The 25,766-nt window shown below is 40.3% G+C and overlaps 1 protein-coding gene across 31 annotated transcripts in view; it reads left to right on the forward strand.

Moving 5' to 3' along the window:
• CADPS2 (calcium dependent secretion activator 2) overlaps positions 1-25,766 on the forward strand; it is a 583,251-nt gene that overhangs the window by 143,647 nt on the left and 413,838 nt on the right. Inside the window, exon 1 of one of the 31 annotated variants that reach the window (XM_086395859.1) lies at positions 64-214. The exons of the other annotated variants lie outside the window; for them this stretch is intronic. Coding sequence (XP_086251985.1) covers positions 131-214 — 84 coding nt within the window. The 5' untranslated portion in view covers positions 64-130. Of the gene's footprint in view, positions 1-63; positions 215-25,766 lie in introns of those variants that run through there. 31 annotated transcript variants of the gene reach the window in all.

Consider the following 25,766-nt stretch of genomic DNA (forward strand, 5'->3'; position numbering starts at 1 on the left):
TTAAAAGCTTTCCAGGCGACTTCCTTTCAACTGGTAGATTGCCGACCAATGGAATTAGATGATTGCTTGGCTGCGATTGTTACAGCTGCTAAGTCGCTTCAGTCGTGTCCGACTCTGTGTGACCCTAGAGATGGCAGCCCACCAGGCTCCCCCGTCCCTGGGATTCTCCAGGCAAGAACACTGGAGTGGCTTGCCATTTCCTTCTCCAATGCATGTAAGTGAAAAGTGAAAAAAGTGAAGTCGATCAGGTTGTCTACTTGAAAGTTATACAGTTGTGTCCGACTCCTAGCGATCCCATGGACTGCAGTCTACCAGGCTCCTCCATCCATGGGATTTTCCAGGCAAGAGTACTGGAGTGGGGTGCCATTGCCTTCTCCGGCGATTGTTACAGAAAGAGATGTAAATGCTGAAGAGGTGTATTCAAAATGGCTGCTGGGAAACAACCAGCCTACTAGAAAGTCACAAAATGTGGCTTCATATCAGACTCATATGTGTACTAAATATGTAACACCACACAAGTCATTGACCCTCTGTGAGCTTGTGTTTCTGTTTATGTCGTTGGGCTTCCCTGGTGGCTCATACAGTAGTAATGCTTAAGTAGTGAACTAAGTAATCAAGGGTTTTCTTTTCTTTGGGTAGTATTTCCAGCAACTGTTGGCTTGTGAAACTATATCCAACTTGGCTTTGTGGAGTTCTCATAGGAATTAAGATTTGTATTATTAATGTGTATGGAGTCTATATTCCTGATTTACATTTGGAGGGTTACCATTTCCCAGGTGGTACACATTCTGTACTCAAACTCTTGAATGGATTAAGTACATTTTGTTGGGAAAGTGAAAGTCGCTCAGTCATGTCCGACTCTTTGCGACTCCATAGACTGTAGCCCACCAGGCTCTTCTGTCCATGCAATTTTCCAGGCCAGAATCCTGGAGTGGGTAGCCGTTCCCCTCTCCAGGGGTCTTCCCAGCCCTGGGATCAGACCCAGGTCCTCCACTTTGCAGGTGGATTCTTTACCATCTGAACCTGCAGGGAAGTCCAAGAATAATAGGATGGGTAGCCTATCCTATCTCCAGTGGATCTTCCTGACCCAGGAATAGAACCAGGGTCTCCTGCATTGCAGGTGGATTCTTTACCAGCTGAGCTACCAGGGAAGCCCTTTGTTGGGAAAATAAGGTAAAAAAAAAAGCCTTTTTCTCAATTTTTCTCACATAAGACTTTCCCCTCTTTTTCAAGGATTATATTTTCATAATACTTTGCTATGACTAAGAATGTCGGTAGTCTCAAGTGAAGTCAGAAAGAAAAAGACACAAACCATGTGCTACCACTTATATGTGGAATCCCAAACACGACACAAATGAACGTATCTAGGAAAGAAAAACAGATTCGGACATGAAGTACAAGGGGGGAGATCAGGTGGGGGGAGTAAGGAATGAAAGTGTGAGATTAGCAGATATAAACTAATATATAAAAACAACAAGACTGTACTGTATAGCACAGGAAACTGTATTCATTATCCTGTGGTAAACTGCAGTGGGAAATAATACACATACATGTAACTGAGTCATTTTACTGTGTAGTAGAAATGAAATACAACATTGTAATCAACTATATATACATCAGTAAAATTAAAAAAAACTGCTGGTAGCCTCTACTATAATTACCTCTGTGTAGAATTTCTTATAGCTTACCAAAATATCATTTTTTTCTTCTGGTAACTTTGTGTTAATCAGTGGCATTATTACCCACAAATTACATAAATAGAAACTGAAGCTCACAGAGGTTCAGTGCCTTTTCCAGTGTTATATATTTGGTAGGCTTCTTAGTTCAGTGTGAATCCAGATTTTCTGACTTTCATGGTGCCATTTTGAATACACTTGTGCCAGGTACTGTGCAAAACACTTCAAAAATGTTTTTATTCTGTAGAGTAAACCTTTTAAGCAGAATTATTCCAATCTTGGGCTTCCCTGATAGCTCAGTTGGTAATGTTCATCGCAGCACTGTTTATAATAGCCAGGACATGGAAGCAACCTAGATGTCCATCAGCAGATGAATGGATAAGAAAGCTGTGGTACATATACACAATGGAGTATTACTCAGCCATTAAAAAGAATACATTTGAATCAGTTCTAATGAGGTGGATGAAACTGGAGCCTATTATACAGAGTGAAGTAAGCCAGAAGGAAAAACACCAATACAGTATACTAACGCATATATATGGAATTTAGAAAGATGGTAACGATAACCCTGTATACGAGACAGCAAAAGAGACACTGATGTATAGAACAGGCTTATGGACTCTGTGGGAGAGGGAGAGGGTGGGAAGATTTGGGAGAATGGCATTGAAACATGTGAAATGTCATGTATGAAACGAGATGCCAGTCCAGGTTCAATGCACGATGCTGGATGCTTGGGGCTGGTGCACTGGGACAACCCAGAGGGATGGTATGGGGAGGGAGGAGGGAGGAGGGTTCAGGATGGGGAACACATGAGAAATAAAGAAATTAAAAAAATAAATAAATAAATAAAAACATGACTATGCAGAGATCAAAAAAAAAAAAAAGAATTCACCTGCAATGCAAGAGATCCTGGTTCTATTCCTGGGTCACGAAGATCTGCTGGAGAAGGGATAGGCTACCCACTCCAGTATTCTTCAGCTTCCCTTGTGGCTCAGGTGGTAAAGAATATACCTACAATGCGGAAGACCTGGGTTTGATCCCTGGGTTGGGAAGATCCCCTGGAGAAAGGAAAGGCTACCCACTCCAGTATTCTGGCCTGGAAAATTCCATGGACTAGTCCATGGGGTTGCAAAGAGTCGGACACAACTGAGCGATGTTGACTTCATTTCACTTCATTCCCGTCTTAGAAACGAGGATAAGTGACCAGTGCCCAAAGCTGCTACCTAATTAGTAGCAGAGCTAAAACATCTCTCTTTCCATTAAAGCTTATTAAAAACAGATCTTGAGTTCTGTTCAATACCTATTGAATCAGAATTTCTGGGGATGGACATCAGAATTTTGAACTTGCACCGGGATAATTTTGATTTACTCTATATTTTGAGAAACATGTTGACCTAGATCTTAATGACTTCTACAATATATGTTCCATGAAGGAAACATTTCTATCCTGGTTATCATCTTATTCCACAAATATAGCACTTATTATGGCACACAAATGCTTTAAACAGGTTGACTTGTTGACTAAGTGGATGAGTATCATAGCACTTACTTCTCTGTATAAAAATTATGTATTTTGTTTTTTCTTTATAATATTTTAAAGTATCACTTCAATACTGCCATGGGATTTCTTCCTATTGAGATTTCAGTTTCATGGTTTTGTGCTTTCTCAAAGATGGCCGATGCTTCAGAAGCATGGTTGGGCTTTATGTTATTTCTAACTTAGTATTCTTTGATTTTCTTGTCTTTTTTGGCTTCTATATTTCAAAATCTGTCTTTTCAGAGATGTTACATGTTTGCCGTAGAGAGCTCTTTTCAACAGTCTATCAGTGGTGCTTTTCTAATATATTAGATTTCTGTTAGTTGTGATGGCCATTTTTAACCATGAAGATACGTATGTGTGGGAATATATCCATATGTGTGGAAACCCTAGTAAATGTGAATTACCAATTATATTGAAAATATTTCTTAATACTGAGGGCTTACAAGTTTCCTAAAGTCTGCTTGTTATTAACTTTTTTAGCTTCATAAATGTTATTGCTTCAGTGATTTCATGTATAGTCTTTTCCATCTTGGTTGTATGTCTGTATTTTATATAGACAATAAAGAATCATTTATCTCTTCTTGAATTAGTTGTACCTTGGAATATTTTAATTTACGACTCTTTAATAGGTGTCATCTTGCTGGGCAACTCAAGATATTTCTTTTTCTCCACATTATTTGCCCAAAGTAATTTCAACTAGATCATGACAGGATTCAGTCTTTCTAGGTTTTCAATATGTGGTGCCTTCTTGGGTGTGTATTTCTGTGTTTTTGTATATCTGTGTTGGTATTGAATATTTATCATGAATATTATTAAATACAGCATTTACTGTGAAGATAATTTTTGTATGACAGTGCTGTTTCTATCTCACCCATTTTTATCGGACATCTTAACTTTGATTTGAATCAGTTCTGTTCAGTTCATTCACTCAGTTGTATCCAACTCTCTGTGACCCTATGGACTGCAGCACGCCAGGCTTCCCTTTCCATTGCCAACTCTCAAAGTTTACTCAAACTCATGTCCATTGAGTTGGTGATGCCATCCAGCCATCTCATCTTCTGTTGTCCCCTTCTCCTCCCACCTACAATCTTTCCCAGCATCAGGGTCTTTTAAATGAGTCAGTTTTTCGCATCAGGTGGCCAGAGTATTAGCATTTCCTCTTCAGCATCAGTCCTTCCAAAGAATATTCAGGACTGATTTCCTTTAGGATGGACTTGTTGGATCTCCTTGCAGTCCAAGGGACTCTCAAGAGAATTCTCCAACATCACAGTTTAAAAGCATCAATTCTTACCTTTCTGTATAGGCCAACTCTCACATCCATACATTACTATTGGAAGAAACATAGCTGTGACTAGATGGACCTTTGTTGGCAAAGTAATGTCTCTGCTTTTTAAAATGCTGTCTAGGTTGGTCATAACGTTCCTTCCAAGGAGTAAGCGTCTTTTAAATTCATGGATGTAGTCACCATCTGCAGTGATTTTGGAGCCCCCCAAAATAGTCTGTCACTGTTTCCATTGTTTCTCCATCTACTAGCCATGAAGTGATGGGACCAGATGACATGATCTTACTTTTCTGAATGTTAAGCTTTAAAGCCAACTTTTTCACTCTCCTTTTTCACTTTCAACAAGAGGCTCTTTAGTTCTTCTTCACTTTCTGCCATAAGGGTGGTGTCATCTGCATATCTGAGGTTATTGGTATTTCTCCCAGCAATCTTGATTTCAGTTTGTGTTTCTTCCAGCCCAGCGTTTCTCATGATGTACTCTGCATACAAGATAAATAAGCAGGGTGACAATATACAGCCTTGATGTACTCCTTTTCCTATTTGGAACCAGTCTACTGTTCCCTGTCCAGGTCTAACTGTTGCTTCTTGACCCACATACAGATTTCTCAGGAGGCAAGTCAGGTGTCTGGTATTCCCATCTCTTCAAAAAATTTTCCATAGTTTGTTGTGATCCACATAGTCAAAGGCTTTGGCATAGTTGTAAAGCAGAAATAGATGTTTTTCTCGAACTGTCTTGCTTTTTTGATGATCCAGCTGATGTTGGCAATTTGATCCCCTGGTTCCTCTGCCTTTTCTAAAACCAGCTTGAACATCTGAGAGTTCACAGTTCATGTACTGTTGAAGCCTGGCTGGGAGAATTTTGAGCATCACTTTGCTAGCGTGTGAGATGAGTGCAATTGTGTGGTAGTTTAAGCATTCTTTGGCATTGCCTTTCTTTGGGATTGGAATGAAAACTGACCTTTTCCAGTCCTGTGGCCACTGCTGAGTTTTCCAAATTTGCTGGCATATTGAGTGCAGCACTTTCACAGCATCATCTTTTAGACTTTGAAATAGCTCAACTGGGATTCTGTCACCTCCACTAGCTTTGTAGTGATGCTTCCTAAGGCCCACTTGACTTCACATTCCAGGATGTCTGGCTCTAGGTGAGTGATCACACCATTGTGATTATCTGGGTCATGAATATCTTTTTGTATATTTCTTCTGTGTATTCTTGCCACCTCTTCTTAATGTCTTCTAATTCTACTAGGTCCCTACCATTTCTGTCCTTTATTTTGCCCATCTTTGCATGAAATGTTCTGGTTTGAATATCGCCCTATAATATAATAAGAATAATAAAGAAATTTGATTTTGAAATTAATTCAGTCTTTTTCTTCATAGTTAGTAGCATTGTTAAGGGAAAAATGTGGACCCAAGTGTCTAAACCACCTAACTGGGCATACTTGATGATAGAGAGGAACCACAATAGGAAAAGAAGAAAGAAATGGCAGGTACATACTCAGTTGCTTAATAAAAGTTAGCAGTAACAATCTTGATAATTTTATAACTGCTAATTACTATTCGATTTTGTAGTACCTTCATCTTCTTTTCTTTATAGAAGTTTTCTTTTTTTTTCTACAAGCTCCCCTGACCCCCAAAGTAACTCACTGTGTGGAGGAAGACATAAAGTAGAGAGTAGTTCTACAAGTATTTTTTTTTCCTAGCCATATCTTTTTCCCCTGTTCTGTTTTTCCATTTAGGAGACTTCAGCTGATTCTGTGGATGGATAAACATAGGTTTATTGTAGTATGTTACTTTCCAAGTTGTTTTTCCCATCAGATATTGGCTTCAGTTTACAAAATTCAGGTGGACTTCATCCAAATGTAACCAGTGACAGTATGATTTATAACAGATAGATGGGAAAGAAAATGGCCTTTCCTTTTTGGATTTCCGAAAGACAGCATATAACTGCTTACTAGCTACTTTTAGTGTAACAAACATTCAAGTTCTATCACTGTGCCAAAAATGAATGTTGTAGTCTTCTGCCCCACCTTTTTGTGGGTTAGCTTTGTTTACAACTTTTCAGAAGTCAGTGAGTGAAATTCGCTCAGTCATGTCTGACTCTTTGCAACCCCATGAACTATATAGTCCATGGAATTTTCCAGGCCAGAATACTGCAGTGGATAGCCTTCCCCTTCTGCAGGGGATCTTCCCAACCCAGGGATTGAACCCAGGTCTCCCACATTGTAGATGGATTCTTTGCCAGCTGAGCCACAAGGGAAGCCCAAGAATACTGGAGTGGGTAGCCTATCCTTTCTCCAGCAGATCTTCCCGACCCAGGAATCGAACCGGGGTCTCCTGTACTGCAGGTGATTACTTACCAACTGAGCTATCAGGGAAGCCCTTCAACAACTTTTTGGAAAGGATGTATATTTTTCAGATTATTTCCATTAATTTATGTTCTTTTCTGGTTCCTGAGAATGGATGAGAGTTATAAGTGTTTAATCTTTAAAAATTACCAAAGTAGTATTAAAGTAAGTCTTGCCCCCATCATTACCATGACAACCACTTGCTTTTCAGATTTTCTACTTCCATAATGATACAAATGGGAATTCCTTCTGTAAGGGGAAAAAAACACTCTTAAGTGTAAAATTACAAATCTCATGTTAAAGGAAAAATTACTCATTTTCATCCCAAAATATTAAGCTCTATTTTTGGTACTTTTTCCACAATACATTGTGATCCACACAGTCAAAGGCTTTGGCATACTCAGTAAAGAAGAAATAGATGTTTTTCTAGAACTCTTGCCTTTTTGATGATCCAGCAGATGTTGGCAATTTGATCTCTGGTTCCTCTGCCTTTTCTAAAACCAGCTTGAACATCAGGAAGTTCACGATTCATGTGTTACTGAAGCCTAGCTTGGAGAATTTTGAGCATTACTATACTAACGTGAGAGATGAGTGCAATTGTGCAGTAGTTTGAACATTCTTTGACATTGCCCTTCTTTGGGATTGGAATGAAAACTGACCTTTTCCAGTCCTGTGGCCACTGCTGAGTTTTCCAAATTTGCTGGCATATTGAGTGCAGCACTTTCACAGCATCATCTTTCAGGATTTGAAAGAGCTCAACTGGAATTCCATCACCTCTACTAGCTTTGTTCGTAGTGATGCTTTCTAGGGCCCACTTGACTTCACATTCCAAGATGTCTGGCTCTAGGTCAGTGATCACACCATCATGATTATCTTGGTCATAAAGATCTTTTTTGTACAGTTCCAGAAAACCATCTATTTCTGCTTTTTCCACTATGCCAAAGCCTTTGACTGTGTAGATCACAATAAACTCTGGAAAATTCTGAAAGAGATAGGAATACCAGACCACCTCACCTGCCTCTTGAGAAACCTGTATGCAGGTCAGGAAGCAACAGTTAGAACTGGACATGGAACAACAGACTGGTTCCAAATAGGAAAAGGAGTATGTCAAGGCTGTATATTGTCACCCTGCTTATTTAACTTCTAGGCAGAGTACATCATGAGAAACGCAGGGCTGGAAGAAGCACAAGCTGGAATCAAGATTGCTGGGAGAAATATGAATAACCTCAGATATGCAGATGACACCACCCTTATGGCAGAAAGTGAAGAGGAACTCAAAAGCCTCTTGATGAAAGTGAAAGAGGAGAGTGAAAAAGTCGGCTTAAAGTTCGACATTCAGAAAACTAGGATCAGGCATCTGGTCCCATCACTTCATGGGAAATAGATGGGGAAACAGTGGAAACAGTGTCAGACTTTATTTTTCTGGGCTCCAAAATCACTGCAGATGGTGATTACAGCCATGAAATTAAAAGACGCTTACTCCTTGGAAGGAAAGTTATGACCAACCTAGATAGCATATTCAAAAGAGAGGCATTACCTTGCCAACAAAGGTCCGTCTAGTCAAGGCTGTGGCTTTTCCAGTGGTCAAGTATGTTTGTGAGAGTTGGACTGTGAAGAAAGCTGAGCGCTGAAGAATTGATGCTTTTGAACTGTGGTGTTGGAGAAGACTCTTGAGAGTCCCTTGGACTGCAAAGAGATCCAACCAGTCCATCCTAAAGGAGATCAGTCCTGGGTGTTTATTGGAAGGACTGATGCTGAGCTGAAACTCCAGAACTTTGGCCACGTCATGCAAAGAGTTGACTCATTGGAAAAGACCCTGATGCTGGGAGGGACTGGGGGCAGGAGGAGAAGGGGATGACAGAGGATGAGATGGCTGGATGACATCACCGACTGGATGGACATGAGTTTGGGTAAACTCCGGGAGTTGGTGATGGACAGAGAGGCCTGGCGTGCTGCCATTCACGGGGTTGCAAAGAGTTGGACACGACTGAGCGACTGAACTGAACTTGGCACTTTTATTGTATATTTTCATTTTGAAACACTTTATTCTGGGATTCAGGTGTTTTCTACATTAATAACACTTTAAGAACACTTTAATAGAAGTATTGTATAATATGATTGTTAAGAGAATTTTTAAAACATTAAAGAGGAAGTTTCAGCAATGCTAAAACTGCTCTAAAAATAATTACTATTAAGAAGGGCAGTGTTAGTTGCTCAGTTTTGTCCAGCTCTCTGCAACTGTATGGAATGTAGCCCACCAGGCTCCTCTATCCATGGACTTCTCCAGGGAAGTATACTGGAGTGGGTAGCCACTCCTTTTTCCAGGGGATCTTCCCAACCAGGGAATTGGGCTTCCCTGGTGGCTCAGATGTTAAAGCGTCTGCCTGCAATGCGGGAGACCTGGGTTTGATCCCTGGATCAGGAAGATCCCGTGGAGAAGGAAATGGCAACCCACTCCAGTATTCTTGCCTGGAGAATCCCATGGACAAGGAGCCTGGTAGGCTACAGTCCACGGGGTCGCAGAGTCGGACATGACTGAGCGACTTCACTTCATTTCTCCTGCATTGCAGGCAGATTCTTTACTGTCTGAACAACCGGAGAAGCCCTAAAATATTAAAGAGGACATTAAATAATGCCTTACTTTCCAAAGCCTATAGACAACTCAGTTTGTTGTTTCTCTTTTGTATATATGAAACTGGAATTACTTCAGTTTTGTTGTGTGTTTTTTTTTTTTTTAACGTATGTCATGAGCATTCTTTAAATATTCTCCATGAGTATGATTTTAAGTAGCTGTGTAATAGACCATTGTCTGCCTGAGTCTCAATTTTATTTTTAGATACTTAAGTTTTCTTAAAGTGTTAAAATAAGTGTTGAGATGGTCATTTGTATTCTTACATAAATTCGTCTTTGATAAATTTATGCAAGTGGTATTCCTGGATTATGGAAGATAAATATTACTTAAACTCTTATACAGATTACCAAATTGTTCTCAAAAGTATTAACAGTTTTTGCTACCGTAACAGCATATGAGAGTGCTGTTTTTTTTCCTCCTTTCATACTCGGTATTATCATAAAATAAATGCCAACTGATTTTTATTTTACTGTTAGCAAAGTTCAGCATTTCCATACCAGTCATTCGTATTTATATCTTTCTGAATTATCTGTTCAAGTCCTTTTTGTCCATTTGGACGTTCATCTTTTAAATACTGATTTACAAGTGTTCTTCATACATTAAGATGACTGTTAATCCCTTTTTATACTGCAGTTATTTTCAGAGCCTACCCCCACCACCCCCCATTTTGCAGTTTCGTTAAGTTACCTTACCTCTGATACTCATTTGTTTCCTGTTCTGGTAGAATGAAAGACATGTTCATATTCCAAGTAGAGGCTGCACCACATTTCCTTTCAATTTTATTTTCTTCATAAATTATTCATGACAGTGGTTTGTATCATGCTTTTCATCCTTTCCTCATTCCATCTACAACCCTTCTTGGATTAGTAACTCTCAGAGTAGAATCAGTCAGTTCACTCACTCAGTCATGTCCGACTCTTTGCGACCCCATGGACTTCACCACACCAGGCTTCCCTATCCATCACCAACTCCCAGGGCTTGCTCAAACTCATGTCCATCGAGTCTGTGATGCCATCCAACTATCTCATCCTCTGTCATCCCCTTCTCCTTGCCTTCAATCTTTCCCAGCATCAGAATCTTTTCTAATGGTCAGTTCTTTGCATCAGGTGGCCAGAGTTATTGGAGCTTCATCTTCAGCATCTGCCTTTCCAATGAACACCCAGAACTGATCTCCTTTAGGATGGAGTGGTTGGATGATCTTGCAGTCCAAGGGACTCTCAAGAGTCTTCTCCAACACCACAGTTCAAAGCATCAGTTCTTCAGTGCTCAGCTTTATTTATGGTCCATCTCTTACATCCATACATGACTACTGGAAAAACCATAGCTATGTCTAGATGGACCTTTTTCACTAAAGTAATGCCTCTGCTTTTTAGTATGCTGTCTAGGTTGGTCATAGCTTTTCTTCCAAGGAGCAAGCATCTTTTAATTTCATGGCTGCAGTCACCATCTACAGTGATTTTAGAGCCCAAGAAAATAAAGTCTCTCACTGTTTCCATTGTTTCCCCATCTGTTTTCAGAGTAGAGTATGTTGGTGAAACTAGGTCTTTACTATTGATCTGGTTCCCCACCTTTGTAGAGGGAAGATAATTTCTAAAGCTCCTTTTCTCTCTGCAAGCCTCCAAGCGTTAATTTGTTTCTTTATTTCTTCTGTTTCTTGCCCTGCAAGCTTTCACATCTCCAAAATGTAAAGGACAACAACAACAAAAAAGAGCAGGGCTTGATACTATAGGTCCAGGACTAAGCTCCAGGCCATGGTGTTTGAATTTTTATACACATTTATGTTGGAAAAAATCTGTATATACTACTTCCTAGTCTAGAGCATCAGGGAGCTTGACTCTCACTGTTCAGTTCAGTTCAGTCACTCAGTCGTGTCCGACTCTTTGCGACCCCATGAATCGCAGCACGCCAGGCCTCCCAGTCCATCACCAACTCCTGGAGTTCACTCAGACTCACGTCCATCGAGTCAGTGATGCCATCCAGCCATCTCATCCTCTGTCGTCCGCTTCTCCTCCTGACCCCAACCCCTCCCAGCATCAGAGTCTTTTCCAATGAGTCAACTCTTCACATGAGGTGGCCAAAGTACTGGAGTTTCAGCTTTACATCATTCCTTCCAAAGAAATCCTAGGGCTGATCTCCTTCAGAATGGACTGGTTGGATCTCCTTGCAGTCCAAGGGACTCTCAAGAGTCTTCTCCAACACCACAGTTCAAAAACATCAGTTCTTGCAAAGAAATTGGAAGTGGCTGCCTTAGCTTCGTATTTGCTGCTGCTGCTTCACTTCAGTGGTGACCGACTCTATGTGACCCTATGGACTGCAGCTTGCAGCCCATGAGATTCTGTCCATGAGATTCTCTAGGCAAGAATACTGGAGTGGGTTGCCATGCCCTCCTTGAGGGGATCTTCCCAACCCAGGGACTGAACCCGGTTTCCTGCACTGTAGGCAGATTCTTCACCACTGAGCCACCAGGGAAGCCCTACCAGCTTCATATTACCAGCAGTCAATTTCACATCATTCCTTTTCTTCTACCTACTTTCTTTCCCTGACATTATGCCCTGTCCTTTAATATCTATTTAAAAAATAAATACAGTTAACAGTTGATTTGTGAAAACTGAGTCTTTTAAGTCTCTCTTGCTTTGATTTTTGTAACTGCCTTTTTTAAATTAAAAAGTACCACCCAAGGGTCTTAGTTTTTTGTGTATGCCAAGATAGAGGAAGCAGGGCTGGTAAGGTTTGCATTTAAATATTTTGGTGTCAGCTTTTTGTTAGCACTTTACTTTGGGATGGAAAGATTTACTGTTCATATTCCAAGGGCTGTTTGACCTGTCGAAATTTCTTTTGAACTCTGGAAAAAAAAATACCATGAAAAAGGCTATTTTTTCAGAGTGAATTAATGATCGCTAAGTAAACCAGGATTGGCATTCTGTATCAGGAGGATATGAAGAAAGGTCATTGCGTTCACACATGAAATCCAGTAACCAGTAATGAGAAGTGAGGGTTTAAATTTTCGTGCAGCTCTGCAGATCACATTGTGTTTGTTATTTTTGATATTAGCCGTCTTGTTTCACATCACATTTCCTTAAATTCTAAGGATGGCATTTCAAATTAAGTATTTGAAAATGTCTGAGAGTCCTGTTTCTATTTAGGGTAGTTTGCTTTTTTTTGCTGCCTGTCTGTTTTGTAGACTTGCCTGCGTTCTTGACGCTGTCCATTTTGTGAAGACCTGATCTATAGATTGTAGAAATTTGTTGTTTGAGATAGCTAATGAAATCTTGTTGGAGCATTTTTTTTTCTTCTTGCTTCATGTATTTTCAGCAGAAATTGAGATTTTTTTCCCCAAGCCCATGGATTGAATTTTTGTGGCTCAGGACATGTTTTAGTCCTTTGTTAACTAAATCTTTTCTTCTGCATCTATGTTTTTATATAAGGGCATTGTGTCTTTACAGTGGATCATGGGTTAGTCGACCTAGTACAGATTTCAAGTTTGGCTGATGATATGGAAGTTAAATCCAAGCCAGGTCACCACAAAGGGCAGAAGCACGTCATTGTCTCATTCTGTAATCCTCAATCTTACTTCATTGTCTCATTCTATAATCCTCAAATCCAGTGGGCAGATGCTCAAGTGTGGGTCTCCATATAGCCAAGGTAGGGTTTAGCATATCTGTGGTGCATATTTCAGTGCTGTGCTACAAGCCTTTCTGACACCATGATTCAGGAAGTTTCGACATACCTGGCCCTTCATAGACTCTTGACTCTTTGAATAAATTCAGAGCACAGTGGTATCCTCCTTCAGGGAAAGTGCGAGGTTGGTGATTCCAGGATCTCTTCTGAGCAGTCACGCTTCAGCTTCCTGATGAGTAAGCTTTTTGGTCACAGATTACTTCTTATAAGATTTCTTTAATTAAAAGGGGAAATGCTCTTTAACTTTAAACGTCTTTAAGAAGTTGCTTAGTTTCATTTATTTTAAATTTTCTTGTAACCATATGCTATGCTAAGTCGCTTCAGTTGTGTCCGACTCTGTGCGACCCCATAGACGGCAGCCCACCAGGCTCCCCCGTCCCTGGGATTCTCCAGGCAAAAACACTGGAGTGGGTTGCCATTTCCTTCTCCAGTGCATGAAAGTGGAAAGTGAAAGTGAAGTCGCTCAGTCGTGTCAGACTCCTAGCGACCCCATGGACTGCAGCCTACCAGGCTCCTCCATCCATGGGATTTTCCAAGCAAGAGTACTGGAGTGGGGTGCCATTGCAAGGTTAAGTAAAATTTCTTTGAAGAACTGTATTTGGCAAATGATATTTTATATAGATTTTTTTTTGGTATCAAACGTTCTTTCTAATTTTAGAATTAAATTTTTCATTTGTTACTTTGAGCATTGTTCAGTTTATAAAAGTTTTTAGGGTAAATATTCTTATTTCCTTAACTTTATGACCCTGAAAGAATTATGAACTTTTTTGCTTATTTAAATGTCACTGTTAAGTATCTGGTGGCTCAGACAGTAAAGAATCTGCCTGCAATGCAGCAGAGATACAGGTTTGATCCCTGGGTCAGGAAGGTCGTCTGTAGAAGGAAATGGCTACCCTCTCCAGTATTCTTGCCTGGAGAACTCCTTGGACAGAAGAGCCTGGTGGGCTGCAGTCCATGAGGTTGCAAAGAGTTGGACACAGCTGAGCAACTAACACTTTACTTAGTCAAAGATATTTATTCTGCTTTTTTTTTTTCTGTTGAACTTCTGTCTTTAAAGATTTTTGTCTTATCTTTGGTTTCAGTGGCAAAAGCTTGAGAGGAACCATATGTACCCTTGTTAGTACAGTCCCAGTGGGTGCTGGATTCACCTTTTATATTTAAAGGTGTATATTTAAAGCTTTTCTCTCGCAAAGCCATAAAAATGTTTAGAGTCTTGAAAATAAACAGGTAAAATATGCAAAATTGTGATTATCTCAGATAGTCATTGATCGTCTGTTCCTTAGTACAGTTTTGGTTTAGCTTATGTAACACCTTCAGAATACTTGTTGAAAGATCTGTTTTCATGTGGTACCCCCCCATAAAACACGCTAAGACATAGTCCTGAATATTTACCATTTTACAGTTGAAACAACTCTTTTTTTTTTGGTCACTGGAGGAACTCCTAGAATGGAGAATCTTGTTTTCATAAAGAGGTGCCCCTCTTTTGCACCCAAATCCTGGTTTGAGATGGGAGTTTTAGTTAAAAGTGATTGAGCTAATGAGGTAAGAATTGGTGTCCTGGAGGAGGACAGCTGTTTCTTAAAAATGTAAGCTGTTCAGTAGGTGCCTACTATTTTTAGCTGAAAGTATAATGTCATATTTGTATGCATGTGTGCCATAAACTTTCAACCATCCCTTCTGCATGAGGTGCTGGTGGTACCCCCAGGTACGAGGGTTATCCCTCGCTCCTAAGGAAGATGATAGTCCCTTAAGGATTAAGGCACATTTCCAACATTCTAGCCATGGTGAGAGGAGGGACCAAGATGAGCTCTACAAGGGAACAGGGCTGGTTTCAGAGAGAAAGTGATGAGTTGCAGTATGCAGCTGATGTTCTTAACCTGGGTGGAATTCAGAAAATCTGTGAACTCCGATGGGCAAACAGGACAGCTTTAATTTTCACTAGCCTCTGACTGAAATTTAGCATTGTCTTAGAATTAGGAATATAGGCAGTAAACCAGAGCAGTTCTAGCAGTATCTGTTGGCTTTATCACCAATCAAAAGTGGTATATTTTGGTATCATGAATTTTATTGCAGCTGTCTTGAAATACTATTTATGTACATGAACTCCACTGAAACTGGTACTCTTAAATCCCTTATTACATCTTGCTGATGACTTCTGAAAAATGCACATAAATTGCTACAGCACAAATTTGTTTTTAAAAACATTTTTATAACTGTAGTAAAACTGCTTTCCTTCATACTCCTATGAATTATTTTTACGCTGTTAAAAGCGTTATTCTGAGAAGGTAGTCATAGACTTTACCAAAATGCTAAAAATTTCATTCTACAGAAATGGTTAGCTACCTCTGACTTAAAGGACCTGTGAAGGCTTCATCATAGAGGAGATGAGTTTAAACACAAGGGGGAAACAAGCGGAACAAAGTCGTTTCTATCTGTGTTGGAATTCCAACTCTAACACTTTTCATCTGTGAGACTCTGGAACTGGATCTTGTTGTTGTTAGTCACTAAATTGTGTCCGACTCTGCGACCTCATGGATTGTAGGCTGCTAGGCTCCTCTCTCCATGGGATTCTCCAGGCAAGAATACTGGAGTGGGTTGCCATTTCCTTCTCCAGGGTATCTTCCTGACCCAGGGATTGAACCTGCATCTCCTGCATTGCAGGGAGATTCTTCACCACTGAGTGACCAGGGAACTTGATATTGCTACTCTTCATTTTCTTCATCTTTAGTGTAGATGATAATGTACCTACTTCTCAGGATTGTTGATTAAAACAATTAATGAATTTAGGTTGCTAAGCACAATGCTTAATGTGAACTGCTATTATTATTATTATGTGGCTTCTCTAATAGCCTTTAATCTCTACATGTTTTGATGAAGCAGTAAGTAATGATTTTTCTACTTTTGTGATGTATTTGTCACACTGGAACATATTTAATCCTCTATAAATTGCTGAGATTAAGATTTTAGCTTGACAACTTAGTTCTCTGTTCTAAAAGTTTCTGTCATATAGAGGAATTTAATTTCCTTCCTAGCTTACCTTTGTTTCTCATAAAATTACGTGCAGGTCTGATAGTGTAGCATGGACAGAAGGTATTAAGCTAGTGGCAATCACAAATGAATATGTAGGGGCATTCAAAGGGAAAGAGATTAAATATACTTACCTGTGTTCCAGGCGTACTGGGAAGGGAGAAGGGAGACCAGCCTTCCTCTTTCTCCCTATGCCTCGTAGCCTTTGTTTTTTGAAAACTGGCTCCTTTTCATACTTTGATGCACTCACACGTGATAGGCTAGATGTGAACCTGGCCTTTCTTCTTTGGATAGCCAGAGAAGGATGATGGTTCTAGCAAGTGAGAGAGCAGAGAAGAAGGGCTGTGTTAGGGGGCTTGCAACTTACTCCCCTCCATGCAGAGTTCCACACACCCATCAGGCTGGTGTCTTCTCTCCCCGACTCCCTTGTCCCTTCTCTTCCTTCTGCCTCCCTTTCTTCCTTTCCCTTTCCCTTCCTCTTCCTCCCCTGCTTTGCAGAACTCTCAGCACACAGACTGGCCCCTTGGGGCGCCATGAAGTGGCGGGTTGTGGAGGTTTCTTCTGCACTTGAATCCCAACTTGCTCATGACTAGCAGGAGCACAAAGAGAGCTGAGAGTCTGCATAACATGGAGAGATTGATATTTTGATTTGTCCGTTTCATGGCTCTTCAAAGTTGTGTACATTTGTAATGGCATAAGGTAACTGTTCCTGAAAGGTTTATTATTGAAATAATATTGTCAAGTGATCATAACACAAATGTTGCAGGCTTGGAGAAAGCAGAAAGTCTACCATGACCTTAGGTTGTTTTCCTCTGATTGAGAAACAGGTTCGTTTCATTCTCTATTCCCTGTTACACCAGACCAGCTGGCAGAGTTCTTTGTCCTTGCATTGTTTCTGAGAAGCCGTCCATGGTCACTGCATCAGCCTCTCTCCTCTGAAGTGTTTTCTCCGTAAATGTTGTGTTATGAGGCTCAGATTATACATGTACGGTAAGTTGCTTGTGAACATTTAGACCTTTGTGTCTTAGTCCATTCAGGCTGCTTTAACAAATCATCAAATTGGGTGACTTATAAAAAACCAGATTTCTCATTTCTGGATTCTAGGAAGTCCAAGATCATGGTTCTAGTGTTTGCAGTGTGGTGTCTGGTGAGGACCTGTCTCCTGGCTCATAGACGGCACCTGCCCTTTGTGTCCTGGCATGGCTGCAGGGCTAGGGAGCTGCATGGAGGCTTTTTGATAAGACCTCTGATACTGTTGGTGAGGGCTCTACTCTCATGACTTAAACACTTCCAAATACCCTACCTTCTAATGCTCTCACATTGTGGATGTTTGGGATGTCAACCTTTGTATCCTGGAAGTACCCAAATATATTACAGCACCTTGTTTCATTCAGCTTCCTCATATATACTTGACTGGTAAGTGATGGCGGGGGAAATGTGATTACCTGAATATACTATACACATCTTGCTTTTCATTATTCTGTGACTTTTTTTCAAAGGCTCCTGCCTTACTTCACTGTGTGTGACAATTTCTAGGTCCGTCCACGTCTCTACGAAAGGCACAATTTAGTTCCTTTTTATGGCTGAATAATATTCCATTGTATATATGTGCCCAGAGAAAACTAAATATTGTATATTAATGTATATATAGAGAGAATCTAAAAAAATTACACAGATGAACCTGTTTGCAAAGTAGAAGTAGAGGCACAGACATAGAGAACAAATGTATGGACACACGGGGGAAGGGGGATGGAATTAATTGGGAGATTAGGATTGACATATATACTACTATGTATGAAATAGATAACTAATGAGAACCTACTGTATAACACAGGGAGCTCTACTCAGTGCTCTGTGGTGACCTAAATGGGAAGGAAAACAAAAAGAGGGGATACATGTATATGTATGGCTTCCCTGGTGGCTCAGTCGGTAAAGAATCTGCCTGCAGTGCAAGTGACCCAGGTTCTGTCCCTGGATTGGGAAGGTCCCCTGGAGAAGGAAATGGCTACCCATGCCAGTATTCTTGCCTGGAGAACTCCACAGACAGGGCCCTGATGGGCTACAGTCCATGGGGTCTCAAAGAGCCGGGCACAAGTGAGCAACTAACACTAACTATGTCTATGTATAATTGATTCGCTTTGCTGTGCAACAGAAACTAGCACAACATTTTAAAGAAACTACACTACCACAGAAGTTAAAAGTAAATGTTCCTGCCATCTACTCTATCTGTCCTGTAAGACTGAGCCCGCTGGCTACATCCTCCAGGTAACTTGCCTAGTCCCCCTCCCTCCTCTCTCCACCTCTCCCTCATTCTACTTCCATCTTTCTCTCTCCTTCCACACCCCTTCCTTCCTCCTCCCTTTTCGCTTCCTTCTTTTCACCTTCCTCCCCTCTTTTCCTTCTCCCCTTACTCCCCCCTCACCATGATTTTTCCATGTCAAAAAATGTCTGCTGTTGCTGCTGAGTTGCTTCAGTCGTGTCCGACTCTGTGCGACCCCATAGACAGCAGCCCACCAGGCTCCGCCATCCCTGGGATTCTAACTGTGTAGAAATGTAATGGAGGGTGTTAATAGGAAGTGCTTTGAGTAGTCAGATTAAAAGGTAATGGTAGGACTTCTCTACCAATGCTGGTGTAATAGATCAGAGTTATTGCTGAGATTTTTTATTATTATTATTTATTTTTATTGAAGTATAGTTGATATGTAATTGGGATTTGCTTTTAAATCAGCATTTAGCCATCTGAATATAATTGTTTTATGTGCAGGAGGGGAGACAAGGAAAAAGCTCTCAAGTTAGTAGTGTCTAAGTACCAATGTATAGCCAGACTTGTTAGGAATGCTATCAGTTAAACATAGCAGAATTAAAATTCTGTTCCATTGAATGCCTACCAAAAAAAAAAGGGGTAATGGTTGAATTGCTTAATGACAGTCATATCAACTGCACATACAAAGTTTCTATTTAGCAGACACTAAATATTGTCTTTTTTTTTAAGTAAAAAATGTGGGGTATACTGCTGTGGTGAGATTATGAAGTAGTATTTTAGTATTTTCTGCCCAGTAATTTTACTTCATGGGGAAAATGATTATGCCTTCTCCAGGGCATTCTTAAATTTAAGGCCTGTTCAACTAAGAGATGGAAGGCTTGGAAAGATTGCGGTTTCCAAATGTTGTATAAGATTTTCTATAGTAGACAGTCATTTCCTCCCCCCGATCTTAAACACTTCATTATTACTATTAACTTTTGGGTATGAAAGTTATTACCTTTTCATTGCCAAGATAAATTTCTGGTGGGAAATCTGAGCAGTATTATCTGTAAAGTGTTTGTGTGTGTGTGTGTGTTAGTTGCTTAGTCATGTCCAACTGTTTGCAACCCCATAGACTGTAGCCCACCAGGCCCCTCCATCCATGGGATTCTCTAGGCAAGAACACTGGAGTGTATTGCCATTCCGTGTTTGTAGCTAATATTTATTGGGAGAAAAATGTTCTGTTTTTTAAATGTTAATATGACTTATTTTTGTAAAATTTTATGTGGTCTTACCCATTTAATATTTTGTTTATTCAAAATTTAATCTTGTTGGTGAGAACTATTTATGGGCTGTTTTTATGCCTTGGTACCTTCAATTTACACATTTTTGAAGTTGCCAGACTATTCAGGCATTGCTACTAGATATCTGTCATTCTCTCTTGCTTGGAGGGACAAAACTGAGTAAAGGAAAAAGTGTTTAATTGGGTTCTGACAAGCCTGTTTGGAAAATTGATGCAAAATGGTAAAAAGTGATAGGTTATGCCAAATATGAACTTCCCAGGTGGCACAGTGGTACAGAACCCACCTGCCAATGCAGAAGATGTGAGTTCAGTCCCTGGGTCAGGAAGATCACCTGGGATAGGAAATGGCAACGCACTCCAGTATTCTTGCCTGGAAAATTCCATGGACAGAGGAGCCTGGTGGGCTACAGTCCATGGGGTCACAGAGTCGGACATGACTGAGCACTCATGCACGATGTAATGCCAGATATAAGAATAAGGTTGGGATCAGTCATATTCTGAATTCAAAAGTGTGACTGTATAGAGTAGATAATATTGGGAAAGATTATTTGTACTATGTAATGGGTCTTTGTTTTGCCAGTTAGCTACCAAGTTTCCTTAAGTGGCAAATTTTGTTGATTTTTGAAGGTCAGGTCCAATACATATGTTACAGAGATTGTCAGTATTTGAACCATTATTTTCTGTTGTGGTCTGGTGAAGGCACGGGCAAATTCCAAGTAAAGACTGAACTCCATTTGACTTCCATTGGGCACTAAATGATTATAAATAGACTCACACTATTACAGGTCAGGTTTTTGACCTCAAATGAGTTTGCTGCAAACTTCTGGGGGAAAAAAAAACAATTCTTAGGGTGTCTCATGTTGAATTGTATGTAAAAGTCTATGGCCCTTTGTAAAATCTAGGGGAGCCCAATCATATGTTTTTGTTGAAGTTTGTATTAGGACCAGGGCAGACTTTAAGCTTCAACAGTAACTTACTAAGAGCAGAACGTGTGGGACTTTTATTTTAGAACTTTGTATCATGGTTGGTTTTTACAGTCATACAGCTTGCTTGCTTTCTCTCACAGATTGTGTTCATTTTTAAGCCTTAGATGCTGGAGAATTTTGACCACAGCAGATGATTATAGCTGGTTTTGTCCTTGGGAAAGCAACTCTTTTTTTAGATGCAGGACCAACACTGGACTCCAGATCTTGAAAGGAGCATGAACTCTTTGAATTGCGGGTGGGCCGTGCAGTTAGCCTTGGTGCACAGGCATGGAAGGACACTGGCATTTTTCTTGGAATAGGTGTGTGGAAAAGACCTGATGCTGGATAAGATTGAGAGCAGGAGGAGAAGGGAATGACAGAGGATGAGGTAGTTAGATGGCATCACCAACTCAAGGTGATGAGTTTGAACAACTCAAGGTTTGTTCAAGCATGAGTTTGAACAAACTCCAGGAGATAGTGAAGGGCAGGGAGGCCTGCTGTGCTACAGTCCATGGATTCTCAAAGAGTTGGACACGACTTAGCAACTGAACAATAAGGTGTGTGGAAGAGAATCCTTTCATATCTTCTAGATGTCAGCAGAACAATATTTGCTGCTTTGAAATTTCAGGGAACAGAAATCTCCTGTGACTTATTGAGGAGCCAAACTTGATTCACAGGGCTTGTCCAGAAGTTCAAATCGCCCCCCACCAGTTTGGCTCAGGAGAGAGAAACCTCCAGCAGGAAGAGTTATGAGGACTGACCAGTCCTAAGTAGCAGTCGGGGGCAGTCCAGTAACATCCTCACTTAAGAGTGGTGTCCAGTCACTAGAGAGAACTCCTGGCTATTCAGCACTGGAGAGATGAAAGGTTAAGAGGTTTGGTATGTGATGGAAGAGAACAAGAACCTCAGATAGAACATAGTAACAGGGGCAGTCACCCTTGTGAGGAAGGAGGTGCAGTCTCATGCCATTTCAGAGAGGATGTGTATAGGTCGGTTCGTCCACCACCCGGGTTTGGTAAATTCATAGTGCCAAAATTAGCCTCTGGATGGGGGTGTTTAGGCTCATAGATCATAAATTCAGAACAGTCCTGTGAACGGACTAACATCTTGGTGAAGCCAAAAGCAAGGCTGTTGGTTTACCTTTTTAAACTTACACTCTTCAGTCTTTGCTATAGTGTTTGCTGAATAGACCACTGTCTGAGATAACTATTGCTGTCTCAGCCTGAGTGTTCACCAACTTATGAGAAGTGAAAAGACATAAAGATAAAATAGAAATTTTTAGAAAGTAAAGAAACAATTACTTCAATAATCAGTTATATGAGAAGACTTACTGAGACAAATGCTACCAAGATCAATGGAAAAAAATGTACAAATAAACACAATTAGGAATATAAAATGAAAATTAACTACAGATAGAATAATTTAAAAATTGTAAAATTACTTTCAATAATGCTATGCTGTAGATTAGGAAACTTAAACAATTGACTCAAGAAGAAATAAGAAACCTGAACTGTTATCCATTAAGATAGTGAAGTGATAATCCAGTCTGTACTACTCAAAGAGACTAAGCTCAAATAGTTTTACCAAACCTTCAAGGAAAGTTAATTTCTAAGAGTTGTCTCAGAAGTTAGGAAGAGAAAGCTTGTTTGAAGCTAGTATATCTTTGCAAATAACCAAATTTGGAAAATGTAATAATAAAAAACTAAAGACCAGTCTCATTTTATGTGGGTACGTGTGTGTGTGAGTTGCTTAGTCATGCCTGACTCTCTGCGATCCCAAGGACTGTAGCCTGCCAGGCTTCTCTGTCCATGGAATTCTCCAGGCAAGAATACTGGAGTGGGTTGCCATTCCCTTCTCCAGGGGATCTTCCCAACCCATGGATCAGACCCAAGTTTCCTGCATTGTAGGCAGATACTTTACTGTCTGAGTCACAGAAAAGCCTATGGCTGCATGAATCCTTAATAAAATATTAAATTTTAGTGATATATACATCAGGATGAAGTATGTTTTATCCTATGAGTGTGTGAATGATTCAGTATTAGAAAAACTTAAAATCACCAATTAGATTAAGAGGTAAAAGAGAAAAATTATATCATTTTATTAATGTGACAAAAATGGCCTCCCTATTCCTTGGGAAACACCAATGTTGAAATCAGGCCAATTAATAACCCTGCGCTTCCCTGATAGCTCAGCTGGTAAAGAATCCTCCTGCAATGTGGGACACCTGGGTTCAATCCCTGGTTTGGGAAGATCCCCTGGAGAAGGGAAAGGCTACTCCAGTATCCTGACCTGGATAATTCCATGGACTGACTGTACGGTCCATGGTGTCACAGAGTCAGGCACGACTGAGTGACTTTCTCTTCACTTCACAGTAGTCTCTGAGTATTCAAGTGAAAGGAAGAGTTACCCATTGCTCACTTTAAATCAAAACAAGGTGTGATTAAGCTTAATGAAGAAGGCATATTGAAAACAAGGATAGGCCAAAAGCTGGACTCTTGAACCAAACAGTTGGCTAAGTTGTGAATTCAAATAAAAAGTTCTTGAAGGATATCAAAAATGCTACTCCATTGTATCACTCATTCTTGTGAAGGATTAGAAAGCAAAACAGCCTTGCTGACAGGAGAAAGTGTAAAGGGTCTGGACAGACGATCAAACTACCCACAACATCCCCTTAAGCCAAAACCTAATCTAGAAATAGGCGCTAACTCTCTCTCTTTAATGCAATGAGGGCTAGGAGAGCCCTTTTGAACTGTGGTGTTGGAGAAGACTCTTGAGAGTCCCTTGGACTGCAAGGAGATCCAACCAGTCCGTTCTGAAGATCAGCCCTGGGATTTCTTTGGAGGGAATGATACTGAAGCTGAAAGTCCAGTACTTTGGCCACCTCATGTGAAGAGTTGACTCATTGGAAAAGGCTCTGATGCTGGGAGGGATTGGGGGCAGGAGGAGAAGGGGACGACAGAGGATGAGATGGCTGGATGGCATCACTGACTCAATGGACGTGAGTCTGAGTGAACTCCGGGAGTTGGTGATGGACAGGGAGGCCTGGCATGCTGTGATTCATGGGGTCGCAAAGAGTCAGACACGACTGAGCGACTGAACTGAACTGAGGAGAGGTAAGGAAGTTACAGAAGAAAAGGTTGAAGCTAGCAGAGATTGGTTCATGAGGATAAAGGAAAGAAGCCATCTCCCCAACACTGCCCGGTGAAAGCAGCAAGTGCTGATGTAGAAGCTACGGCAGATCCATTCATTATCCTAGTTAGAGACCAAAAGTCTCTCTGAGACAATGTGGCTGCACTAAACAACAAATTTTCAACATAGTACAACAGCCTTATATCAGATAGGACTTTCATAGCTAGAGAGGAGAAGTCAATGCCTGGATTCAGAGAACTGGCTGGATCTCTTGTTAGGACTAATGCAGCTGGTGACTTTCAGTTGAAGCTCATGTTCATTTACCATTCTGAAAATCCCTGGTCCTTAAGAATTATGCTAAATCTACTTTACTTGTGCTCCATAAATGGAATGACAAAGCCTCAATGACAGCACATGCGTTTACAACATGGTTTACTGAATATTTTAAGCCTAATGTTGAGACCTACTGCTCAGAAAATTCCTTCCAAGATGCTAACTGCTCACTGATAGTGCACCTGATCACCCAGGAGCTTTAAGGATATACTACCAAATATTTTCACACTTGCTAACACAACATCCATTCTTCAGTCCATGGATAAGAGAGATGGAGAAAAATCAAGTTAAAAACTTAACATCATCTAGCAACAACTCAAAAGTTGTAGAGAAGAAAGGAATGGTGAATTCCATCTCCTCTTTATATACTTACGGGTTAAGAGGTTGTCACATGCATTTTTTGATAGACTGTATGACTTTTCCTCTTGAGTTATATGAAATCAGTCATATAGTTTTTCTGCCTGTATAACCTGTTAGTATAATCTGTATCAAATGGAAAAAATCATGCCAGGAGAGCTAATCAAATTCTTGTTTTGGTCTTGTTTTTATGGGAGGTTTGTGGATGTGAAGGAACAAAAGCTATTTTTCTGAAGTTGGCATATACATTAAGATGATGATAATCACAATCCAGCTATATTTGCATGTATCCTTTATGAGTCATGAAATACTTTCCATAATGGGCAATCACTTATTAGTTGTTTAGCTGGAGATATTAACAGGCACAAAAATAGATCAGTAGTTATATATGTTATATATGGAAAAAATGATACTGAATGTTTTACGTCAATAGAGACTTCATTAGAATTAAAGGATTGTGAAAATCCCTTAAAGACCCTATCATCATTCTTATCTCATAAAATAAGTGAATTAAGACTATAATGTAAAGATGGTGATAGTGGTGGTAACACATATCGAACTGTATATTGAACTGAGCAGTGTTCTAAATGCTTTAGATACTGTACATTTTTTTCATTTAATCCTCATAAGAGTTCTGAAGGGTGGGTTCTGCTTCTTTCCCTATTTGACAAGTAAAGAAGCCAGGGCATATAATTTCAAGTAATCTGTTCAAGGCTGCAGAACTAGTATAAGCACAGGATTCAAACCCGGGAAGCTTGGCTTCAGAATTAACTAAACCTGTGTAATTAACTAAACCTGAAGCTTCCCGCATAGCTCAGTCAGTAAAGAATCTGCCTGCAATGCAGGAGACCTGGGTTTGATTCCTGGGTCGGGAAGATCCCCTAGAGAAGGAAATGGCAACCCACTCCAGTTTTCTTGCCTGGAGAATCCCATGGACTGAGGAGCCTGGCAGGCTACAGTCCATGGGGTCACAAGAGTCAGACACAACTTAGTAACTAAACCACCACATGTGAAATGTAACAATTCCTATTCGTGTTAAAACTAATGAGAACTATCTAATACTATGAAATGTGATATGAACCAAAGACTTGTTTTTAAATATAAAAATGTCACAGCTTCATGAGCTTCATGAACCCGAGTCAAAGAAGCTTTGTGATCAGATGTGCCATTTGGGCTGCTTTATCATCAACTGCATGAAACACACTAGGGAATGTGGTACGTTAGCGTAGGGTATCTGGGCTGTGTGTGAATACACTG

This window comes from Bos grunniens, chromosome 4 (assembly GCF_055505025.1).
Source record: "Bos grunniens cultivar Pamir isolate PY7600 chromosome 4, Bosgru_T2T1.0, whole genome shotgun sequence".
Lineage (NCBI taxonomy): Eukaryota > Metazoa > Chordata > Mammalia > Artiodactyla > Bovidae > Bos > Bos grunniens.